The sequence below is a fragment of the Triticum aestivum genome, chromosome 2A (genome assembly GCF_018294505.1).
Source record: "Triticum aestivum cultivar Chinese Spring chromosome 2A, IWGSC CS RefSeq v2.1, whole genome shotgun sequence".
Taxonomy (NCBI): Eukaryota; Viridiplantae; Streptophyta; class Magnoliopsida; order Poales; family Poaceae; genus Triticum; species Triticum aestivum.
Window position 1 is genome coordinate 138,220,502 of NC_057797.1, and position 22,137 is coordinate 138,242,638.

General features: G+C 46.2%; 2 protein-coding genes across 2 annotated transcripts; one reads left to right on the forward strand and one right to left on the reverse strand.

Moving 5' to 3' along the window:
* The first annotated feature begins 2,573 nt into the window (after positions 1–2,573).
* LOC123185012 (COBRA-like protein 6) lies at positions 2,574–4,761 on the forward strand. The gene is made up of 5 exons (XM_044597034.1): positions 2,574–2,819; positions 2,924–3,003; positions 3,116–3,572; positions 3,704–4,171; positions 4,268–4,761. Exons 1-5 carry the CDS (start codon positions 2,756–2,758, stop codon positions 4,546–4,548), a joined length of 1,350 nt encoding a protein of 449 aa, XP_044452969.1. The 5' UTR covers positions 2,574–2,755; the 3' UTR covers positions 4,549–4,761.
* A 1,933-nt stretch (positions 4,762–6,694) lies between these two features.
* LOC123188006 (COBRA-like protein 1) lies at positions 6,695–10,438 on the reverse strand. Its single transcript, XM_044600034.1, has 6 exons — positions 10,072–10,438; positions 8,992–9,071; positions 8,076–8,535; positions 7,704–7,863; positions 7,336–7,613; positions 6,695–7,183 (listed from the first exon to the last, which is right to left on the reverse strand). The coding sequence occupies exons 1-6, from the start codon at positions 10,160–10,162 to the stop codon at positions 6,891–6,893; spliced, it is 1,362 nt and encodes a 453-aa protein (XP_044455969.1). The 5' UTR covers positions 10,163–10,438; the 3' UTR covers positions 6,695–6,890.
* Positions 10,439–22,137: the final 11,699 nt, after the last annotated feature.

A 22,137-nucleotide genomic window follows, 5' to 3' on the forward strand; every position in this document is an offset into this window, starting at 1 on the left:
GTCAACAGCAATAACAGTACACAAAGACATGGAAGAACCCAACGCACATAAGACACATGATTAGAACCAAGTTAGGGACTGAACTTTAAAGGAGTACAAGAATAGAAATAGCAGGGAAGGAAAGCATGAAACCTTGGCTAGATGAAAGACAGCACACGAGCTGTGAGGTGAACCGAAGCGTGGCAGAACCTTCCTGAAACGTGAGCAAGGTGATCAAGTGACCCGGCAGTCCAATGTCACCAAAGGAGACCTACACATGTATAAGAAAGTCAAATTAGATATTTAAACATCTTTGTTCTACAGAAACAGAATATAAAAATGAAGAAGCAATAAGTAACTGAATTAAAGCACGGGAAAGGGCAGATCAAGCAAACGGGAAGAAGGAAGACATCGAAACGAAAGTTGAGATGCAGAACACACACATGGCAGGCAGAAATTAAGTGAGCAAGAACAAAATCAAGTCAAACAAGTAGGAGCATTAAAGCAGATGCAGAGGAGCATTAAAGAACATTAAAGAACAAATAAGGCAGAAACAAGTCTTGGAGAGAATGTAGGTGCGACAGGCCACATCGGCATGCAACCGTACGTATAGCAACCATCACTCTAGACCAAGGCAAGAACGCAAACAATGCAGTCCTAAACCCTAAACCAACCAAGATAATCCCTGGAACGAACACACTGGGTAGGAACCGCAGCAACCAAAGCGAGCTAGCATCTGAAAATCGATGGGGCCTGTCAGAAACAGGACCGGGTACGAGAGCAGTGTCAAGTACAGGCTAAGCTAAACTAAATCAACCCCTAGGAGCACCACACAACAGATCTAAACATGGCACACACCCATTTGTGTCTCGCACAACATATGAGATTCTTAGGCCGACAGAAATCCAATCGCGCATTTCATCAAGCGCATAGCAAGCACAGGAGCAGGCAGAACCTCACCTTGCACAGAAGAAACAACTAGCCGCACAGCCACAACACAGCAAAGCAGTCAAAGCAGGCCTACAAGGCATAAAGAAGCAGAAGGTAGAAGGAAGAACAAGTCAGGCAGGAGCAGGCAAGAATCGAGCACGAACCAACCGAAAGAAGCAAGGAGCTCACCCTTCCTAACCAAAGGCCACAGCAGCAGCACGAGGAGACAAGATGAAACAAGGCGAAGGCGGCGCAAGCAACCGACGAAGAAGCCGACGGGGATCGATTCCTACCGGTGGCGACCGGCGATGGCGACCAGATGAGAACGAGGAGGTGCAGGCGGGGGGAGTGAACCAGGAGCCGAGGCACCAGAGTAGATGAAGGCAGCACGCCCTCGACCAGGCGCTGTAACTCCTAGAGGAACCGACGGACGAACACAACCTGACTAACGAGCGGGGCCAAACGCGTGAATGGGCCACCTGCAGCGGCACGGAGAGAAGAAACCCCGCGTACGAACAAGAAACAGGCGAAGCGCCTCTTTACCCAGCGGACCGAAGCAGGCCAGCCACGCGAGCAAGCAAGAACGTAACCCCCGCGCACCCAAGAGACGGACAAATGGGCCCAACGCAGCTGAAGCGGAACAGACGCAGCTGGGTGCAAGCACGAAAGGTAAAAAAATCGAACCAACCCACGATGGATGGGCCTGCCAGCGCTGCGAACCCACGATCGACGCCCGTTTTGACCGAGCAGGCTCTTGGACACACACACGCACACACGGCGGTACTGCGAGATGGACCCACGCGCAACCCTGGCCCAGGCTTCAGCGGCTCTAGCGCGAGAACGAAGCGTACAGGAAAACGGACGGCCCGATTTTTACCAGCACGATGAAAAGGATGCTGGCACTGGACAGCGAGTCAAATCGTGCGGGGGAGGTCGATTTGAAACCGAGATGGCTCTCGTAAGGCGGGTTGCGGAGCTAGAGTTATATGTTCAATGATATGACGCGCAATTCTCTTGCGCGTTCCAGAAAAGAGATACATCAGTCGTTGAATTAGAATCTAACGGCTCTCATTAAATAGACCGAAACATGAATCGTTTTCCGTAGTGCTTACTTAGGACGCAAGCATACGGCATGGGCCACACACACACGTTTTGAGAATGTTCAGGCGTGTTCGGACGTTGCGGCGTCGTGATCGGAGACCAGTCGCAATCGCAACGGCCGGCCGCCGCTACACTGCATCAACCAGTTTCTACAAAATTCCATTTCCCGCAAAAGAAAGAATCCACGAGACAGGAACCAAACTGTTCCTACTCCCACTCCGGGCGCGGCCAGACCACCCACCACGTTGCTTGCCCGGTGAGGAACCAAACCGCAAGCAAACCCCGATCCAGCCAGCCAAACCGCCAAAGGCGCACGCCACGTACGTACGTCGCGCTCGCGCACCGACCCGAGCCACCACACCCAACGCCGCGCGCACAGGGGCGGCATGGTGCCGCTCTGTCGAGTCACCAATCGTCAGAGATCAGAGCCCATGTGATGTGACCATGAGTTCAGCAGCGCACACACGCAGGCACGCGCAGCACCAGCCCGATCGAGGTTGGTGGCGCATTGCCATCGAGATCGCGCGGGCGCCGCCGGCCGCTGGCTGGCATGGCTTGGCTTCCTTCCCGCACAATGCACCTCCTGCAAAAGCCACCCGCCGCGCGCTAGCTAGCCCTGCTCCGGTCATCCGGTGCTCCCTTTCTTTGCCTTAAAGCCCCCGGCATCGCACGCGCACCACAATATCTGCGCCTTCTGGTGAGAGTACGTGCGTTGCTCTTGCAGGCATTTGCACGCGTGGTGACCATGGAGCTGCCCAGCGCCGCGCTCGCGCTGATCCTCGCCGCGGCGGCCACGCTCTCCGTCGCAGGTTCCTCTCTAGCTCCCTACGCTTGTGTTTTGGCGAATTCGATCATGGTTTGTTTGCTCCATGGTGGTGCTGAGCAGCGTGTTGATCTCGCTCGTGCGTTGCAGTGGCCTACGACCCGCTGGATCCCAACGGGAACATCACCATCAAATGGGACGTTCTCTCGTGGACGCCAGACGGATACGTCGTGAGTATCCTCTCCTCTCCATCCATCTCTCTCCGGGGTTCATTATGATCGATCGTGTCAAGGACAATGTGAAGGAGCTAACCGATCGGTTGCATGCGTGCGTGCATGGCAGGCGACGGTGACGATCAACAACTTCCAGACGTACCGGCAGATCATGGCGCCGGGGTGGACGGTGGGGTGGACGTGGGCGAAGCGGGAGGTGATCTGGTCCATGGTGGGCGCGCAGGCCACGGAGCAGGGCGACTGCTCCAAGTTCAAGGCAAACCTCCCACACTCGTGCAAGCGCACCCCCGCCGTCGTCGACCTGCTCCCGGGCGTGCCCTACAACCAGCAGATCGCCAACTGCTGCCGCGGCGGCGTCGTCTCCGCCTACGGCCAGGACCCGTCCGGCGCCGTCTCCTCCTTCCAGGTCAGCGTCGGCCAGGCCGGCACCACCAACCGCACCGTCAAGGTCCCCAAGAACTTCACCCTCCTCGGCCCCGGCCCCGGCTACACCTGCGGCCCCGCCAAGGTCGTCCCCTCCACCGTCTTCCTCACCGCCGACCGCCGCCGCAAGACCCAGGCCCTCAGTACGTCCTCACCTTCTCTCTCTTCTCCTCGCCATGCATGCATGCATGCATACATGCATGAAATAGTTTTGTAAGTAACTAACGAGTAACGAGCCACCATGGATGGATGAATATAATGGCGCTCCATGCAGTGACGTGGAACGTGACGTGCACCTACTCGCAGCACCTGGCGTCCAAGTACCCGTCCTGCTGCGTCTCCTTCTCCTCCTTCTACAACGACACCATCGTGCCGTGCGCCAGGTGCGCGTGCGGCTGCGAGCACAAGACCTGCGCCCGCAGCGAGCGGGACTCGAAGCGGCTCATGCCGGCGTCGTCGGGGAAGAGCGCGCACGCGGTCACCGCGGCACTGCGCGGGCACGTGAACCGGCAGAGCGCGGCGCCGCTGCTGCAGTGCACGACGCACATGTGCCCCGTGCGCGTCCACTGGCACGTCAAGCTCAACTACCACGACTACTGGCGCGCCAAGGTGACCGTCACCAACTTCGACTACCGCACCAACTACACCGGCTGGACGCTCGTCGCCCAGCACCCCAACCTCGACAACATCACCCAGGTCTTCAGCTTCGACTACAAGCCCGTCGTCTCCTACGGCTCCATCAGTAAGCAAACAAGATCTCGATCAATTCCCTTCGTTTCATCATCACAAACTCTGCAATGAGAACTAAATTTAGATCTACGGTTGGGTGGGTGTGCAGATGACACGGCGCTGTTCTACGGGATGAAGTTCTTCAACGACCAGCTGATGGAGGCGGGGCCGTACGGGAACGTGCAGTCGGAGGTGCTGATGCGCAAGGACGAGAGCACATTCACGTTCAGGCAGGGGTGGGCGTTCCCGCGGAAGATCTACTTCAACGGCGACGAGTGCCGGATGCCTCCGCCGGACTCCTACCCTTACCTGCCCAACTCCGCGCCGGCGCCGCTCGTGAGCTCCGCCTCCGTCGTCGTCGTCGCCTTCTTGGTTCTCCTCGTGGCATGAGCGTCGGAGGCGGCCATGATGTTTTGCCTGTAGATCATAGGAGAACGTTTTGGGCTTCAAGATTGACATCGGTTGTGTTTTGATCTGGATATAATTAAACGCAAGTTTTTTCCCCATTTCAAGTAGAGCACGCAGGACAGGAGCATGATTTCGGTAGAGGAATATGTCTGTGTAACACAATCAGGTTGGAGTTTGCATCTCCCGTTTCTGACCCATAGCACTTTCTTCTGTTCATTGGTGTTTTTTCTTGGATGCCGATATCTGCCACCCGTGTGGTACAATGGACACCCACCCGCACGACTCGTCCGGTCGTACCTGGGAGCCAGCCCACACGATCCCGTGCGGGCGAGCATATAAACTGCACGCACGTTCGGGTGTAAGCATGACAGCCTGCAGGCTGAACCAACGACAACTACTAACTCCCCAAACCATGAGCGCGAACACATGGGCCACCACGAGACAGACTCCCCGAAAAACCTCTAAACCCCTCTCCGATCCGCGGTGCGAAGGCAGTCATCAAAGCCGCCACTCCCAGTTTCGATCATCTCCCTCCCTTGCCCCGATCCCCTTCTAGCAAGTTGCCATGGCGACTCGGCGCAAACCCTAGGCAGATCTAGAGGACTACAGCGAGGACATGCTTAATCAAGGTCAGTTATTCCCTTGAAATCGGGTCATACCCCCCCTCCCCCCCTCCCCCTCAAGATTTATGCCATCAGTTATTTGTGTTGTTGCCCACAGATCTGTAACCTTTTCGAACCGTAGTTGTCAACTATGGGTGAATTTGCCATGCGCACTGTTTTTCTCCTGAATTTTTTGATGCACATCATGTCAAAACCTTGGAGTATCTAAAATGAACTACTCCCTCCATTCTTAAATATAAGTCTTTTTAGACACTTCAAATGGACTACAACATATGGATGTATGTAGACATATTTTAGAGTGTAGATTCACTCATTTTGCTCTATATGTAGTCACTTGTTAGACTCTCTAAAAAGACTTATATTTGGGAACGGAGGGAGTAGTTGCCACGAAAATGAGTAGTTCACTTGACATTTGAGGGGAAAGGGGGAGAACAACAACGCAAGATTGATCAGATAGAAATGAAATTCCCTTTATGAAACAAATAAAAATTGTCATCCCTATTGGCCATCCAAAAAAATCCGATCTGCCTAAATTAGAGATTTCAAATGAGTCCTAGCTATTGCACATCTAAGTGGCTCAAATCAAACATAAAAAGAAAAAGGAAAAGGAAAAAGAACAAGCAAATTTCCGCACAAATCTTCATGTAAATCAATGACATAGGACTTAGATGTGCAATACTTAGGGTACATCTGATGTGCTTTAGCAAAACCGATTTCAAATAACCTCAATTTGCCTGGGTATATGCTTTTCTTCTTCTTTCCAAGAGCATGCATGAAGCATGAGCTCTACGTGTTTATATGTTAAGATAGAAAGCAATGCTTATCTGAATGTGCTTTTCATATCCACAATGGAAATAGATGTTCTATACTTCTCTGTTTAGTGCACATAAAATATTTGAAAAGTCAAATTTACCAAACTTTGACTACATTTATAGAGGAAAATAGCAATATCTATAATAATAAATAAATATCATTAGATACATCATTAAACATATATTTATAGTAGGACTAGTATTTATTTGGTATTATTTCTGTTGATATGTTTCTCGCTAAGGCTAGTCATAGTGGGAGTAACTTAGCTAGTAACATAGCGCACTTCAAGAAAAGTTTGCTTACGTGGCATATAGTTAATGAGAAGTGGTAACATAATATGTTACTGTAACATAGCGCTTCCCAAGACAAGATGAGTCTACAAACTAATAAATGAAGTCCTCTATGACACTAGTACTATGTTACTTTGCACTATAAAGATAGTAACTTAGACTAGTGTCATATGCATGACACTAGTATAAGTTACTCCCCACTATGACCAGCCTAAACTTGGTCAAACTAAACAATGTTTTACTTCCAAAAAAATATGCACACTACACGAGGAATAGAAGGAGTACAGTCAATATCTATCTTTATTGTGTTTTTTTCTTTATTAACAATTTAAAATGTTTTGCGTCAACTTAAGTATCTGTCTTGCCTTAGTTAGAATGCACATCAAGTATCCCCGCAAAAAAGAAAAAAAGGAAGCACATCAAGTAGTAATGTACAACCATCAGCCAGAGCTTCAGGCTTGGTTAGGTTGTTCAATAATCATCTGAATCTGAATCTGCACTCCAAGATAGTTGTCATCTAAACCTTTGTTCAATAATCATGTGAAAACCTCTGTGCAATTCCATCTAATGTATTCATTCCTCCTTGGACCGACCTTCACTACGCATGAACCAGCAAGAATGCCAATGCTGTCCAAACGGTTATGAATGGAATGGTAAGTGACGCCGACAGTCGATGAGAAGCGTTCGGCAGCCATGGGTACGCATCTGGAGGCGGCATCACGCAGTTCTCGCCGTTGAAGTACACTCGCCTCGGAAACGCCCATCCTTTCTGGAAGGTGAAGGTGTCCGGGTCCTTCCGGAACAAAAGCTCAGACTGAACATTTCCATTATGCTCGGCAGTCATGAGCAGGTCATTGTAGTACTTGATGCCCCACATCATCCCGGTGTCGTCTGCGATCGACAGAGCAATAACTTGTCAGTAGCTGGAACATAAACATTCTTTTCTTTTTAAGGAGGATTGCCCCCGGCCTCTGCATGGAGACAAATATACACTGCATAATGTATAAGTTTTCAGGGGAAGATGATTGAAACAAAGCCCTCACTTATTGTTCCATAAGGGTTCAGATCTTTGTATCTGAAGCTGAAGATAGTGGTCAGGTTGTTGAAGTTCGGGTGCTGCGCGACGAGGTTCCAATGCGAGTAGTTCATCAGGTAGTTGAGATTTGTCGCCGTGATCTTCACCCTCCAGTAGTCCTTGTAGTTAGCCTTGACGTGCCACTGCACCCTTATTGGGCACATATGAGAGGAGCATTTGACGAGAGGTGCCGGGATGTTGGTGCTATCCCCGGGCACGACAGAAGCCAGATAAGGTGAGTTGGGCCTGCCAAGGAGGACACCCAACCGTGTCACATATATAACCGAACACAAAAGTTGTGACTCATGTTCTTGCATCATATGTAACTTAACTTACTTGACACAGCTCACTGGGTTTGTGTTGTTGTCTTGGCAGCCACATGAGCACGTGTTGCAGTCGACTATGGTGCTGTTGTAAAACGACGAGAGCGCAACGCAGCACGTCGGGGATCTTCCCGCGACGAACTGCGAGTATGTGCACGTCACATTCCATGTCTCTGCACAGAAGAAACACAAAGCTATCACCAAAATGCTAGTAAATGTTGTTGCCACGGCAGGAAGATCATGAACACGGCGTCGAAAAGTTCAAAAGCTTCGCCGGGGGTTTATCCTCCTTCTCGAAGAAAAAAAGCTCCTTCTGAAATATACTACTACTGCTATGCATCAAATGGTGGTAGGGAGGGTAGATGATGAAAAATGGAAATCTCACTGAGGGCCTGAGTCGTCCTCCTCCCGTCCCCGACAATGAACTTGGTAGGGTCTACTTCCTTTGCAGGCCCGCAGGTGTACCCTGGCCCAGGGGCCTTGAGGGTGAAATTGGCGGGCACCTGGACGGAGCTGTTCGTAGTCCCTGCCCGGCCAACCCTGACGTCAAATGTGGCAATGGCGTTGGCGGGGTCCTGTCCCCATGAGCTGAGGACTCCTCCTTTGCAGCAGTTTGGGGTCTGCTGGCTGTAGGGTGCCCCCGGAAGGAAGTCCACCACCTCCGGGTCCGTCCGGCAGCAGTGCGGCGGCGGCTCCACTTTGAAGTTGGAGCAATCGCCCTGCTCCGTGGTTTGGGCGCCGGCCATTGTCCAGATCATTTCCTTCCCCGCCCACGCCCAGCCGAGCTTCCATCCCGGCGCTTGGATGTGGCGATACTGCTGGTAGTTGTACAGTGAAACGGTGGCCTGCAGGAGGAAAAAGGAGTTTACAGCTTGTTTGTCATCAGTTTGGATAAAAGATTTTGTATGGACTGTGGAGGTTGTTGCTTCTCAGCTTATAAGTTGTGCAAATACATATGAAGAAACCCTAAATGCTGCAGCATATCGGTAAATCATCGTGTCATATGACTTTTGATTGTTAAGACCAGCCAAATAGACCAATTTTCCTGGTGGAAAAAAAAAAGATACTACTAACAGGGAAGCCAAATGTTCTGTGTCATTTTCTTTTCAGCATCTCTTTGACCTGCAGCTCCACAAAGTATTGCAATATCAGTGCACCATCTATTCTATTTTCCCATGGGAGATTCTTCTTCATGGAATTTGCTCATGTAAGAATGGAGAACGCTGGTGTGGACTCGTGTAGCGATAGGGGCATTCGCTGAATTGGTCTTAGCTTCGAACAGGCTGAACTGGCTTACTTACCTCGTAGCCATCCTCCGTCCACTTCTTCACATCCCACTTGATCGTAATGTTCCCAACCGGATCAAGCGAATCGTACGCATCTGCAAAATGCCAAGGAAATTTGCTTGGGGCATGGTTCCACAAAAATGTAAGGATGTCATGGTAGGAGACATGTATCAAGTTCATAAAGTGGACTGAATTTTACTCCCATAAAGTGGACTGAATCACATGTTACCATAAAGTGGACTGAATTTTTTGAACAAGGGCCATAATAAATTAAACTGAATGAACACTAACTGGAGCTGCCACTTATCAAGTTACCAAATTGGTGATTAAACTACACCCATTTTACTCACACTAAGTGTTGTTCACATACCAAGTGGAGGTCACAATTTTAGCATGATGCCGTTCATAAGGCGGGTTTTTCGCTGAAATGAAACAGAATAGTGTGCACCCACTCAGTTTCCACTGCACTTGGTCATAATACAGACCAAGCCTAATACATGGCTACATGAACTACAAAAGCTATAAAACTAAATTGAACAGACCAATTTGAATAAATAAAAAACCTCTAACACGATCGAAGAGCTAATGGTGGTGCAAGAGGCCTAGAAGTGTTGTAATTTCAAGCTTTTTTTAGGAGGCAGTGAAATGTGGGATGGGGAACAGGAGACCCTTCCGGTTTCAGACAGGCTCTCAGGCAACGATGAAAGAAGACTGTAATTGACGTGAAAACAGATCATTCAATGGTTGCAAAAAATAGTACTGGTAAAGATGAACGATGGCATGTGATTTCTCGCTCCCCAAACAAAGCCCTCCCAGAAATGCATCCCCGAATGAAAATCGCGTGTTGATCATGACGATCACATTTATGGCGGACGGAGAAATCATCGCCGTTACCAAAATTAGCAGGGCGGACCTAATCCTCCCCCTCCCTCTCGTGCTTCTACCGGTTACCCAAATCTCCGTCCGTGGATCCCCAAGAATCTGCCCGCGTCTCGCCCCCGAACGATCTTGCTCGAGCAGCGCATGAATCGACGAACAACTCCAAGAAAAAATAAACAGAGAGGAAAGAAAACCCAAGAAATCAAGAGCCCTTACCTGACGACGGCACCAGCGCGGAGAGGGCGAGGGCGAGGAGGAGCAGCGCAATGGAGGTCCTCAGGGGACGCGGTGCCGCCGCCGCCGCCATGGCCGGTCGAGTACGAGGTCGCTCGCTCGAGTGAGTCTCAGGAACCAGCTGCACCCCCCTGATCACTCCCTCCGACGAGCACGATGTGCTCTGCGCGGACGGGGCTCCAGAAAAGCGGGCCGGGGTCAGAGAGCGAGGTTTGTGCCTGTGGCCGTGTGTGCGTGTGCGTGTGCGTGTGTGTATAGTGTGTGAGTGTGAGTCGGATTTGTTGTTGCGCGTAGCCGTGTGCTACTACTACATGCAGACGGCTTTGAGTTATTCTCGTGGGAGGCTTTCCCCTTCGCTGCCGTGGGACGACGGTGGGAGTGCAAGTGTGCAGCCAGCCAGCTTGTTTGTTTCTTGAAAGGGTCTGTATAGGACACATCTAGATGCGACATATGTCACATTTAAGCTTATATCCATTCTATTTGTGGTTTATTTTTTTGTCCTAGTTTTTTTTTCTTGTTACTGCATTATATATTTGTGGGAGTTTAAATGTGACATCTTTAAAAAACATTTAGATGTGAATTAGTCAAACTGTTCTTGAGAATATTGGCCGGTAGACTTGATCGTCATTACTGCTAGCCGTGTTTCTGGTTCCCTTCCCTCTATTTCCGTGGCTCCGACGCTCCACCGATGGCTGTCACGTTGCCTTTTCCTGGCCTTTGCTTGGTTCATTCAGTGATGATGAAAGATTTCTCGTCGCTTGGTTGACCGAGGAGCAACAAGTATCCGATGTTTGGTAGAGTCGGATGTCCTGATTAATGTGCGTGATGGATTTATCTTCATCATCAGTCCTCTTGACTAACGCTCGCTGATCCGAACCCAAGGTCCCTTTTCTTCTTCTAGACTAGATGGACTTGGACCGATCATAAAGCTCAGCTTTTCGTGTCTTATGTGCGCAATCTTTCCCTAATAAGGCTGGTCATAGTGGGAGTAACATAGGTAGTAACATAGATGCCACATAAGCAAAAATGGTGATGTGGCAAGTAATTAATGAGGAGAGAGGCAAATAGAGTAACATAATATGTTACCATCACATAGCGGTTTCCAATGCATAATGAGTCTACAAAGTAATAAATGAAGGTAACTATGTTACCACACCTATGACACTACCCACTATGAAGGTAGTAACATAGACTAGTAACATATGTATGTTACTAGTCTAAGTTACTCCCCACTATGACCAGCCTAAAGGCTAAAGGAATTTCCCACTGGCTGGCGCGAACAGCCATCGGCACGCCATATCAACCGGAGTGTTGTGCTGCAAACGTTAACGTCTCCGTTTCCTTACGGGAGAAGCCTCGACGTATGAAAGTTGCCTATATATAGACTCTGGCAATTAGTGGTGGTTGAGTTCACAACATCCCCCGGTTCTTTGAGTACGGCAATCACTGCGAACCAACCTGTGGTTGAGATGGTTAGGTGGACAGTGGTATTTCCAACCCACCAGAGTTCAAATCCTGGTGCTCGCATTATTTCTGGATTTATTTCAGAATTTTCGGCGATGCGCTTTCAGTGGGAGGAGACGTTCCCGTCGACGACGAGGCGTCTACGGTGGCTTCATAAATTTCAAGATGATATGCCGGCTCAGTCTCTCAGAGGTGCTCATAGGGGTAGGGTGTGTGTATGCGTTCATAAGGGTGAGTGTATGCGCGTGTATATAAGCGCTTGTGTCCGTACTGATGCTAAAAAAATGCAGTCCCGGTGAAAGGGCAATCTAGGTGCAACTCGCACGCGTTTTTTTCGTTGTTCTTTTTGCGACGAGCTCGGTTCAATTTCATGGACGCAAAAAAATGTCACGGCTCGTCTAGAATTTCCACCTGCGGACGTCATGCAGAGACCGTCCACGGAAGGCTATGTCGATGTCGCGTGTCCATTCATGCATGCATGCCTCATGAATGTGCCGCTCTGCGTAGGACAACCGAGATCCAGCTGAACGCATGCGGCGCGAACCAACCTGTGATTGAGATGGTTAGGTGGACAGTGATATCCCCAATCCACCAGGGTTCAAATCCTGGTGCTCGCATTATTCCTGGATTTATTTCAGAATTTCCGGCGATGCGTTTTTAGTGGAAAGAGACGTTCCCGTCGACGACGAGGCGCCTACGGTGACTTCGTAAATCTCAAGATGATATGCCGGTTCAGTCTCTCGGAGGTGCTCATAGGGATAGGATGTGCTTGTGTACGTTCATAGGGATGAGTGTATGCGTGTGTATATGAGCGCTTGTGTCTGTACTGATGCTAAAAAAAAGATGGGCGGCGGGGCACGCTCGGCCGCCCTATGCTCTTCTTCCGGTCCTCAGTCCGTTCGAAGCGGCAGATGAGATGCACTGCTTGCGTGACCCGGAGCGCCTGCGCGGCGCAACCCATGCGTGTGCGACCGATCTCTCCCGCCGGCCGTCTCGTTTTCATTGGCCCGGAGCCGCCGTGTTTCGTTCGTGCGCGCTCCTCTCCTCCCAGTCGAAAGCGTCGTAGGATGTGGCTGGCTAGCGGTAGCGGAGGCAGAACAAGTCCAGGAGGGGGAAATGTACGCTCTGATCCCGCCTCTAGTCAATCAAGATTATTTTCTTCGGTAGCAAAAGGAGCTCGGTCGCTCGGTCTACACACACTTTGTCATCGTCTATAGCTGACCAAGCCACTCGGCCAGCCCGTTTGCCAAAACAAAAGTTAGTCGGCCATGCACTCAGGCTGCTTCCACTTCTATGTGGTCGTGTCGTTAGGAGGATCCAAGTACCAAATCTCACTCAGTTGACTAGGATCCAGAGATTGCAACCCAACTCGAGGAATATTTCCAGCACCTTGCAGTCAAAATATTGTCCAAGATAAACAAGAAAAAAAAATACTGCCAGTATGTGCCACATGTGTTTCAAAAATCAGTAAGCTGCTACTCCAGTTGAGTTAGGATATATGCATTAACAGTAGATTCATTGTTCGTGGACTGCACAAACCGGAGATGCATACAAAGTTACAACACCATGTGTATTATTTCAAAACGATAATGACCATGTTCATTACCAATTCAACCATGCATGCCCATCAATCAGTTTTCAGCACAATCATGTTCGTGTAGTACCAACACCGACATTCCCGCAAACAGTTATTCTTTAAGAACCATTCACAAGCACGTCATCGTCAACTTTACAAAGCTTGGAAGTTGTAACAAAACAAGCACGGGTCATCAAGAGGACCATTCAAAGGCATGCACACGACGCAAATTCTGCCATACTTGGTGCAAAGAAAAATCACTTTAGCCAGATTTCAATCAGCTGACTTTTAGTTTTGTGGCCAGTAGATTTTCTGGCCGTTGGATTGTCCTTTAAGATTTGTGAGTTTTTTTCTGCTTTTATTTTTCTATTTTTCAGTTGAGTTTCTTTTTCTTTACGTGTATTTTCTAGATGTTGAGTGTGTGTAAATGTATACATGTACAAATTATGTTAAAGTATGGAAACTTCACTCTTATATATTAATTCGACATATTCTAAAAAGTGCAACTTCTGTGCTAATTGTGTGGAAATTTTATTTATTTTTCATTTTTTTATCTTCAGGGTAATAAAAATGCTAATTGTTTTGTGCTAATTTTTTTGCTAATTAAATATTTTTTTCTATTATTATGTGTATGAATGCATGAAAGTACTATACAACATTTTTGTAAATTATACTCGACAGCTGAAGTTACATTATTATATGTGTATTACTGCATATTATAAAAAGTGCAATTTCACTGCAAAGTTGTGTGCAAGTTTTTTTTTATTTTCTTTCTTCTTAAGAGTAATACAAATGTCACTAATTTACTCTCTCTCTCTCTCTCTCTCTCTCTCTCTCTCAGAAAATGTTATTTGTTTTATTATTTTTAGTTTTAAATTCATTTCCCGTTTTTAAGGATGATACCAATGCCACTAATTTGTTCCTTGTTTAAAAACTTTGTTTCTATGTAAAATTCACTATTATATGTTTATTCTTACATAACTTAAAAGGAGCAATTTATGTGTAAATTGTGTGCAAATTGTATCATTATTTTTTTTTACTTCCTTTCTACTTAAAGGGTGGTCCCAATGCCACTATACTTGATTTCTTCTTAGATAACAAATATTTTTATTTTTGTGTTTGTAAGTAAGTATGCACACAAGTATGATATACCATGTGTGTAAATTATAGTAGAAAGAAAAAATTGCACCATATATGCTTATCTTCTGCATATTACAAAAGTGCAATTCCAGAGCATACTTGTGTGCAAGTTATTTTTTAATTATCTTTCTTCTTAAAGGGTTTCATTTTCCCCTAGAAAACTTTATTATTTTGTTTTTTTGTTTTTTTTTATATTTTCTTCCTTCTTAAAGGGTTTCATTCTTACATAAAAAACTTCATTATTTTGTTTTAGTTTTAGTTTCTGTATTTTTCTTTCTTAAAGGGTTTCATTATTCCTCAGAAAACTTCATTATTTTATTTTATTTTTGTTTTTTATTTACTTTTATTTCTTCTTGAAGGGTTTCATTCTTCCCTAGAAAACTTCATTATTTTGTTTTAGTTTTATTTTTTTATATTTTCTTTCTTCTTAAAGGGTTTCATTATTGCATAGAAAACTTCATTATTTTGTTTTAATTTTAGGTTTTTTATTTTCTTTCTTCTTAAAGGGTTTCATTATTGCACAGAAAACTTCACTATTTTTTTCTTTCTTCTTAAAGGGTTTCAATCTTTCCTAGAAAATTTCATTATTTTGTTTTTGTTTTTTATTTTCTTTCTTCTTAAAGTGTTTTGTTCTTCCGTAGAAAAAATCATCATTTTTCTTTCTTTTTTTCATTTTATTTCATTTTCTTTCTTTAACGGCAATTCCAATTTCGTTCCTCTATTATATGGTTATCCTTTCATATAAAAAGCACAATTTCTATGTAAAATGTGTGCAATTTTATTTTTGTGAAACCCTTCTGTGTACATTGTGTGTAAATTCTGTCAACATTTGATTTATTTTTTATATTTTTCTTTCTTTTTAATGATAAGACCAATTCCACTAAATTATTCATTCTTAGGAAATTTCCTTTCTGCGAAAATTTCATGATTATATATTTATTCTTGCGTGTTATAAAAATGCAATTTCTGGATAAATTAAATGCAAAATTTTCCATTTTTCTAATATTATGTATATATTCATTTTTTCTCTAGAAAACTTTATTTTTTTATTATTCTGTTTCAGTTTTTATTTCATTATGTTTCTTCCTTAAGGAAATACTAATGCCACTAATTCATTTCCTACTAGAAAACTATTTATTGCGAAAAATCCATTATTATATGCTTATTCTTGCATATTATAAAAGCATAATTTGTGTATACTTGTGTGCAATTTTTTAATTTTTTCATTCTCTTTTAAGCGCAATACTAATGACACTAATTCATGTCATCTTACAAAACTTTTTTTTGCGAAAGTTGCACTTTTACAAGCCTATTTTCTTGCATATTATAAAAAGACGTAAATTCTATGTAAATCATGTGCAAATTTGGTTATTATTTTTGAGTTTCCTTTTCATTTTCTTCCTTTTGGAGGGTAATACCAATGCCACTAATTCATTGTTACTTAGTAAACTTCATTATTTTGATTTTGTTTGAGCTTTTATTTTATTTTATTTCTTCATTATGGGTAATACCAATGCTAGTAATTCTTTACTTGTTTGGAAACTTTTGTTTGAGAAATTTCACTATTATATGCCTATTCTTCTGTATTATAAAAGAGTGCAATTTTCTGTGCAAATCGTGTGTAAATCTATCGTTATTTTTTTGATTGTTTCATTTCATTTTTTTCTTTAAGGATAGTACCAATGATACATTCCAAAAAAATTGTTCCAGAAAATGTAGTACTAATGGCACGTATTCATTTCATTTTAAAAAACTTTTCTTCGCAAAAAAATCCACTATTACATGCTTATTTTTGCATTTATAAAAATGCGCTATTTTTGGTGTAAATAGTGTGCAATTTTTGTTATTATTTGTTTGAGTTGTCTCTTTTTTTCATCTTTATTAAGGTTAGTACCAATGCCACTAATTCATTCTTAGAAAACCCCTTTTTGCCAAAATTCTACTAGTATAGAATTATTCCTGCATATTTTTAAAAAAGTGCATTTTCTGAGTAAATTGTGTGAAAATCTTGTCATTATTTTTTTCATTTTTTCTTCTTAAAGTGTAATACTGAAGACATGAATGTATTCTTTTAAAAAAACTTCTCTATGGGTAATACTAATGGAACCAATTCATTTCGTCTTAGAGAACTTTTGTTTTGCAAAATACTCCTCTATTATATGCTTATTCTTACATATTGTGAACAATCATACTGGCAATCTTCCACGCCGAAAAAAAACAATCTTCCTTTTCTTCTAGCCATGTCTTATCCAGTCAGGCTCAACTCATCTCATCTTACACACGCATAGGACAACTCGTCATAGCACCGCTTGCTTATGAAACAATATGAGATTACAAAATTCAGCAACTCAGCTTTGCTATTAGTTGGTGAAAGGACAAGCATACATTGGTCGGTCCACTACTACCCAAGGGAAGCCTCGCTAGTACACAAATCGTCTGAAACAAATTGTGGTCAGTCGACTGGCTCAAATATTGTTTTCAGTCAACTGTCATCTAGCCGCTCCCAAGAAACATACCTCCTCCCCTGCCTTCGCGTCCCCTTCCCCTTCCATAGGGTGGTATTGTTGTTGGTCATGTTGAGCCTCTGTTGTCATGGCCTCGGCCATGGCCATGCTCATTGTCCTCCTCCGCCAAGTTGCTTTCGCCGCCAATGCCACCGTCCACCTCCACCTATCGCCCAACACCATCGCTCTCCACTGCATCCACCCCCTTCCTCTGATCCATATGTCGACGATGCCACATTATTCGGATGCGTCCTGGTCGCCGGAGACAACACCAATGACCACGAGCTCGAGCTCCCTCTGGCCCCAAGTCGATGGAGCAGCGCCTCGCCCCCTCCTGCGGCCGGCCATGACTAGAAGAGAGAGCATCGGGTTGTCGAAGACTTCACCAATGTGCACGCGGTCAAGCTTCATTCGGACGCGAGTCGATGTGGGGAGCCTCGCCCCTCCTGCGCCCCCATGCCAACCAACGACGTGCAGCTTGCACACCCCCGGAAGGATGCAGCGTTTGCGCTGCCGCCTTGCTCGAATCACGTTGCCGCTAGCGGCCGAGAGAGAGAAGAGGAAAGAGAGTGGCGCCGGATTGTGGCCTAGGGTTTATGTAGTGGCTGTGAGGTTATTTATGTTTTCTTTTGTGTGTGTACTGGGACGGGCTTGACCAGATCCCAAATTCAAACGCAGGCCGAATCTTTCGGGCGGTCGGTATTCTGATAGCCACCGGAAAGGCCGGAAAACTGGACCAACTTCGAATTCTCTTCTTCGGCAATAAAATCTTGGTCACAGATCGCCGCTACCACCACCGCCGCCGCCGCCTCGCAGCTCAAAACCCTAGTCTTCGTTCCCAAACCCCGGCTAGCGTCCATGGAGAACCCCAGGCCCCTACCCCCTGCCATCACCCCTCCCATGGCCCCCCTCCCCGTCCACCCACCCATCGCCCCCGTCCCCGTCCCCGTCCCACCCCGCGCCCCCGCCTCCACATCCGCCGCTGCCGGAGGCGGGGACGATGACGAGGTCGGCTACGAGGTCTCCGACGACCACCGCGCCGCGCGGGAGCGCCACGAGCGCGCCGTGCAGGAGCTCCTGCAGCGCCGGCGCGCCTACGCCATGGCCGTGCCCACCAACGACTCCGCCGTGCGCGCGCGCCTCCGCCGCCTCGGCGAGCCCGTCACGCTCTTCGGCGAGGGCGCGATGGAGCGCCGCGACCGCCTGCGCGCGCTCATGGCCCGCCTCGAGGCCGAGGGCCAGTTCGACCGCCTCCTCCGCGCGCAGGAGGACGAACAAGTAGTCCCGGGCGACGACGACAACGACGAGGGCGCGGAGCAGATCAAGTACCCGTTCTTCACCGAGGGGACCAACCAACTGCTCCAGGCGCGCGTCGACATCGCCATGTACTCACTGCCCCGCGCCAAGGCCAGGGTCGAGAGGGCCAAGCGACGCCTCGCCGACCCCGACGAGGACCCCGAGGCAGAGGCCGCCCTTGTCGTGAAGCAGGCGGCGGATTTCGCGCTTGAGCGCAGCGAGATTGGAGACGACCGCCCGCTCACCGGCTGCTCCTTCTCCCGGGATGCCTCAATGCTCGCCACAAGCTCCTGGAGTGGGATCGTCAAAGTATGGAGCTTGCCACAGATAACCAGAATTGCAACCCTGAAAGGCCATACAGAACGTGCAACTGATGTTGCCTTCTCCCCAGTCGACAACTGCTTAGCGACAGCCTCAGCTGATAAAACTGCCAAATTGTGGAACAGCGATGGGTCACTTCTGATGTCTTTTGATGGCCACCTGGATCGTCTTGCTCGCCTTGCTTTTCATCCATCTGGAAAGTACCTTGGTACAGCTAGCTTTGACAAGACCTGGAGATTGTGGGACATCAACACTGGAACTGAACTTCTACTCCAGGAGGGACATAGCAGAAGTGTATATGGTGTCAGCTTTCACTCGGACGGTTCTTTAGCTGCATCTTGTGGGTTTGATGCGAGTGCTCGAGTTTGGGATCTAAGATCAGGAAGATTGTACTGTACCCTCATTGGACATGTCAAACCTGTCCTAGGAGTCACCTTCTCACCTAATGGTCATCTGGTTGCAACCGCGAGTGAAGACAATTTCTGTCGAATATGGGATCTGAGGACCAGACAAATGTTATATTCTATACCAGCACATAAGAGTCTCATCTCGCATGTGAAATTTGAACCCCAGGAGGGTTATTATTTAGCAACATCTTCCTATGACACTAAAGCAGCGCTATGGTCAACTTGGGATTACAAACCAATTAAAAGCTTGTCAGGCCATGAGTCAAACGTTACTAGTCTGGATATTAGTGGAGATGGACAACAGATTGTGACTGTTTCACTTGATAGAACGATAAAGATCTGGTCATGCAGAGGCAGCGCGCGGGATAATGAGATGGAGTTGGATTAAGCATTGATTCCACCGTTGCTGGAAACAGGTTGTGCTAGTCTGTCCTTTTGCTGATCTGTTGTTCCAAGCTCTTTACATTCGATGATGCTATTTTATTGTGTCTATAATCCTTGGCCTTTGAAATACTAGATTACCCGTTGCGCCAAAATATTTGTATTTGTTATAGTAACTTTAGGTTTAGGGTACGAATTGTAATCCTTATATATGAAAAATTAAGAAAGACTTATGTTTCAAAATATATATTTGAGCATGCATAATTAGTTACGTTATTCGGGTAACATGCAGCGCCAAATGGCGCAAGGTCCCATTTAAAACCCAGAGTGCTTTGAAAAGGATGGTCTTTCTTGGTAACATTAGGTTTTAGCAACCACTTAGGGCATCAATTGAAACCCTCGGATGAAAAATTAATGAGGATTTCTCTTTGAAAAATATATACTTGAGCGTGCGCAATTTAGAATCGATCACATTTGGAAACATGGGGTTGAAATAGCTGTTAAGATAGTTAATACCTTGCATAAGATAGCATATGATAAGATAGAATCAACGGTACACTTCTTCCAGAAGGATTCAGTAAACTTCATTACATGGAAACATAGAGCCAACAAAATATTTCTTCACCAGGAAGCGTCTTTGATTTGCAGCTCTTTGCCCAGACATCTTTGGTATTGGAAAATGAAGTAGACATTACTTCAGCTGGTGGTATGTTCAGCCTTTTTCTGTTAAATGGAAGAGCTGCCTCCGACGATGCCACTATTTCTCTCAACAAAGCATCCGACAGAAATAACCATAAGAGAAACACAAGCAGTCCATAACTCAAATAAAAAACAAATGGCCCATCTCACTATAAATGTACCACAATGTGCACAATTATTGATGCTTTCAGGCTAACACATGTTCTTCACAGCAATATTGCTTCACAGCGAACTTGGCAGCGCGTATAAACACAGAGTTGCAGACTGGGAGAACTGCAGATCGAAAAGCATATCTGATAGGTATGTTTGCCAGGCATGTCATACATTTTCTATAGTACCTTAGTGGAAATTCCACCAAACATCACTGGAAAAGATTGCCAGTTTTCAGTTAACATTATATCAGTACAGAAGATGCAAGTATTTAGACAAACATAATTGAATGAGCAGCAGTGCACACTGATCTTTAGACGTAACGTCGTACAGAGAAGCTGGATTGATTCATGTAGCAGAAGTTATGTATCAGCTGGAAACAGAAGGGTGGAAATACATAGTGTAATTACCGGAATGGTATAATTTTGATACATCCCACTGTCTCACATATCATCCTAGCATAGTTGCCAGTCTAGGAATACGTCCTGATCTTGTGTATGTGTTTCTCTAATCGCATGCCCGTAGACATGCCTATCCGCCACCTCTTAAATGTTGACAGGGGTTGTATTCATAATCTCATCATCCACAACGTTTTTCCTGAAGGACAAATTAAGTGCAGTCACGTTCCTTTTTTGCTCAGAAAAGGTATTAATATATTCGACTGCAAGTTACCACCACCTGGCCTTTATTTTGGCTGCTATTATTCTCATGTGACAGCAATATAGAACAACATCAGAATCTTGACAGTATATATCTTGACTTAATAGATGTACTCCCTCCGATTCATATTAGTTGACGCACACTTGGTACAACTTTGTATTAAAGTTGTACTAAGTGTGTGTCAATTAATTTGGATCGGAGGGAGTATGACTCTTTCAAACCAAAGATTCCTAGCTGCTTTTCCAAAATATGCTCACTTTCAGTGTAAGTGTTCAATAGGGAATTTATTACTACTGGTGTTGGACCGTCAAACAAAGGAAACCTTAATTACTGTGGTATCTCTCCGTCTGTATTTACTTAGAAAATAATTCCCCTGGAAAAAGTGGGGAATCCATAAACAAAGAGGAATTCATTTCTACATTCTTAATTAACCAATGAACTAAAAATCAAGAGGGGTTGACTGGCTGTACCCGTGCACTAAATTGGCAGCCGGTACACATGTGTTTCTCTAAACTTTATTCCTATCTTCTGAATAGGAAAACAATTTTGGGTTTAGCTACGATTGTAAAAAACTTGATGGCGAGAACTATGTTGCAACCTTGCAGATCCTATATCCTAATGGTAACCATGGTAAACAGCAACCTAGGCGACAAACAAAGGAGTAGCACCAAGCAGAATGTACCTCTAAGTATGCCCAGGATAAGCTGTTGCCATTGCCATGGAGTTCATCATTGTCCACAACTAGCTCCTCTTGAACCTGTGGTTGAATGACCTCCTGATCCTCCTGCTGGGGCATGGCCCAATAGCTACCTTCATCCCATCCATCATCATCTGGAATGTCATTGTTTAACTGGTTGTCATCTGGTTCAAATCCTTGAAGGTTATCAGCATTTTCAAGCAGAGGATGGGGGCAGGGGCGGCGCCAGCGTGGGGTCGTGTAGGGGCGGCCGCCCCGGGTAAATTTTGGGACCTAGGGTAGCTCCTCTACTACTTTGGCTAGTGGCCGCCATGGAAGATGAGACGTGTTCCCTGTAACCTGTGTGTTCGATCGTGGGATCAGCCGAGGAGGAAGACGAGGAGCGAAATAACGATTCATTTTTGAGATGGGCCAGCTAGTACGTCTTATAAGTTGGTAGTAAAGGCCCAATTAAGCAGGAGCCCATTTTTATGTACAGCTTCAAGCCTTGACGTTCCCCAATTTCTCTTACTTCCCATCACGATCGACGGAGTAAACAAATCTGGGCATTAGGCCATCACGTCTTCCGCCGCCGGCTCGCCGCCTCACCCTGGTGCTGCCCAAGCCCGATAGATGGTGCTTAATGGAGATCTGAGAGCCGGGTCGCCGCCTTGCCGTTCCCAATTTCTGGCAACTTCGCCACTGGAATAGCCATGCGCCGCGCTTACAAGTACAAGCAAGCAGCCATGGAGGACACAAACAGCAGGTTCTTCT

What these genes read in the sequence shown, in the direction of transcription:
- LOC123185012 (XM_044597034.1), top strand. Translation starts at nt 2,756, where the DNA reads ATGGAGCTGCCCAGCGCCGCGCTCGCGCTGATCCTCGCCGCGGCGGCC. An exon ending in GGCCACGCTCTCCGTCGCAG is followed by an intron (nt 2,820 to 2,923) that starts GTTCCTCTCTAG and finishes CGTGCGTTGCAG; the next exon opens with TGGCCTACGACCCGCTGGAT. An exon ending in GGACGCCAGACGGATACGTC is followed by an intron (nt 3,004 to 3,115) that starts GTGAGTATCCTC and finishes CGTGCATGGCAG; the next exon opens with GCGACGGTGACGATCAACAA.
- LOC123188006 (XM_044600034.1), bottom strand. Translation starts at nt 10,162, where the DNA reads ATGGCGGCGGCGGCGGCACCGCGTCCCCTGAGGACCTCCATTGCGCTG. An exon ending in CGCGCTGGTGCCGTCGTCAG is followed by an intron (nt 9,072 to 10,071) that starts GTAAGGGCTCTT and finishes GGCATTTTGCAG; the next exon opens with ATGCGTACGATTCGCTTGAT. An exon ending in GAGGACGACTCAGGCCCTCA is followed by an intron (nt 7,864 to 8,075) that starts GTGAGATTTCCA and finishes TCTTCTGTGCAG; the next exon opens with AGACATGGAATGTGACGTGC.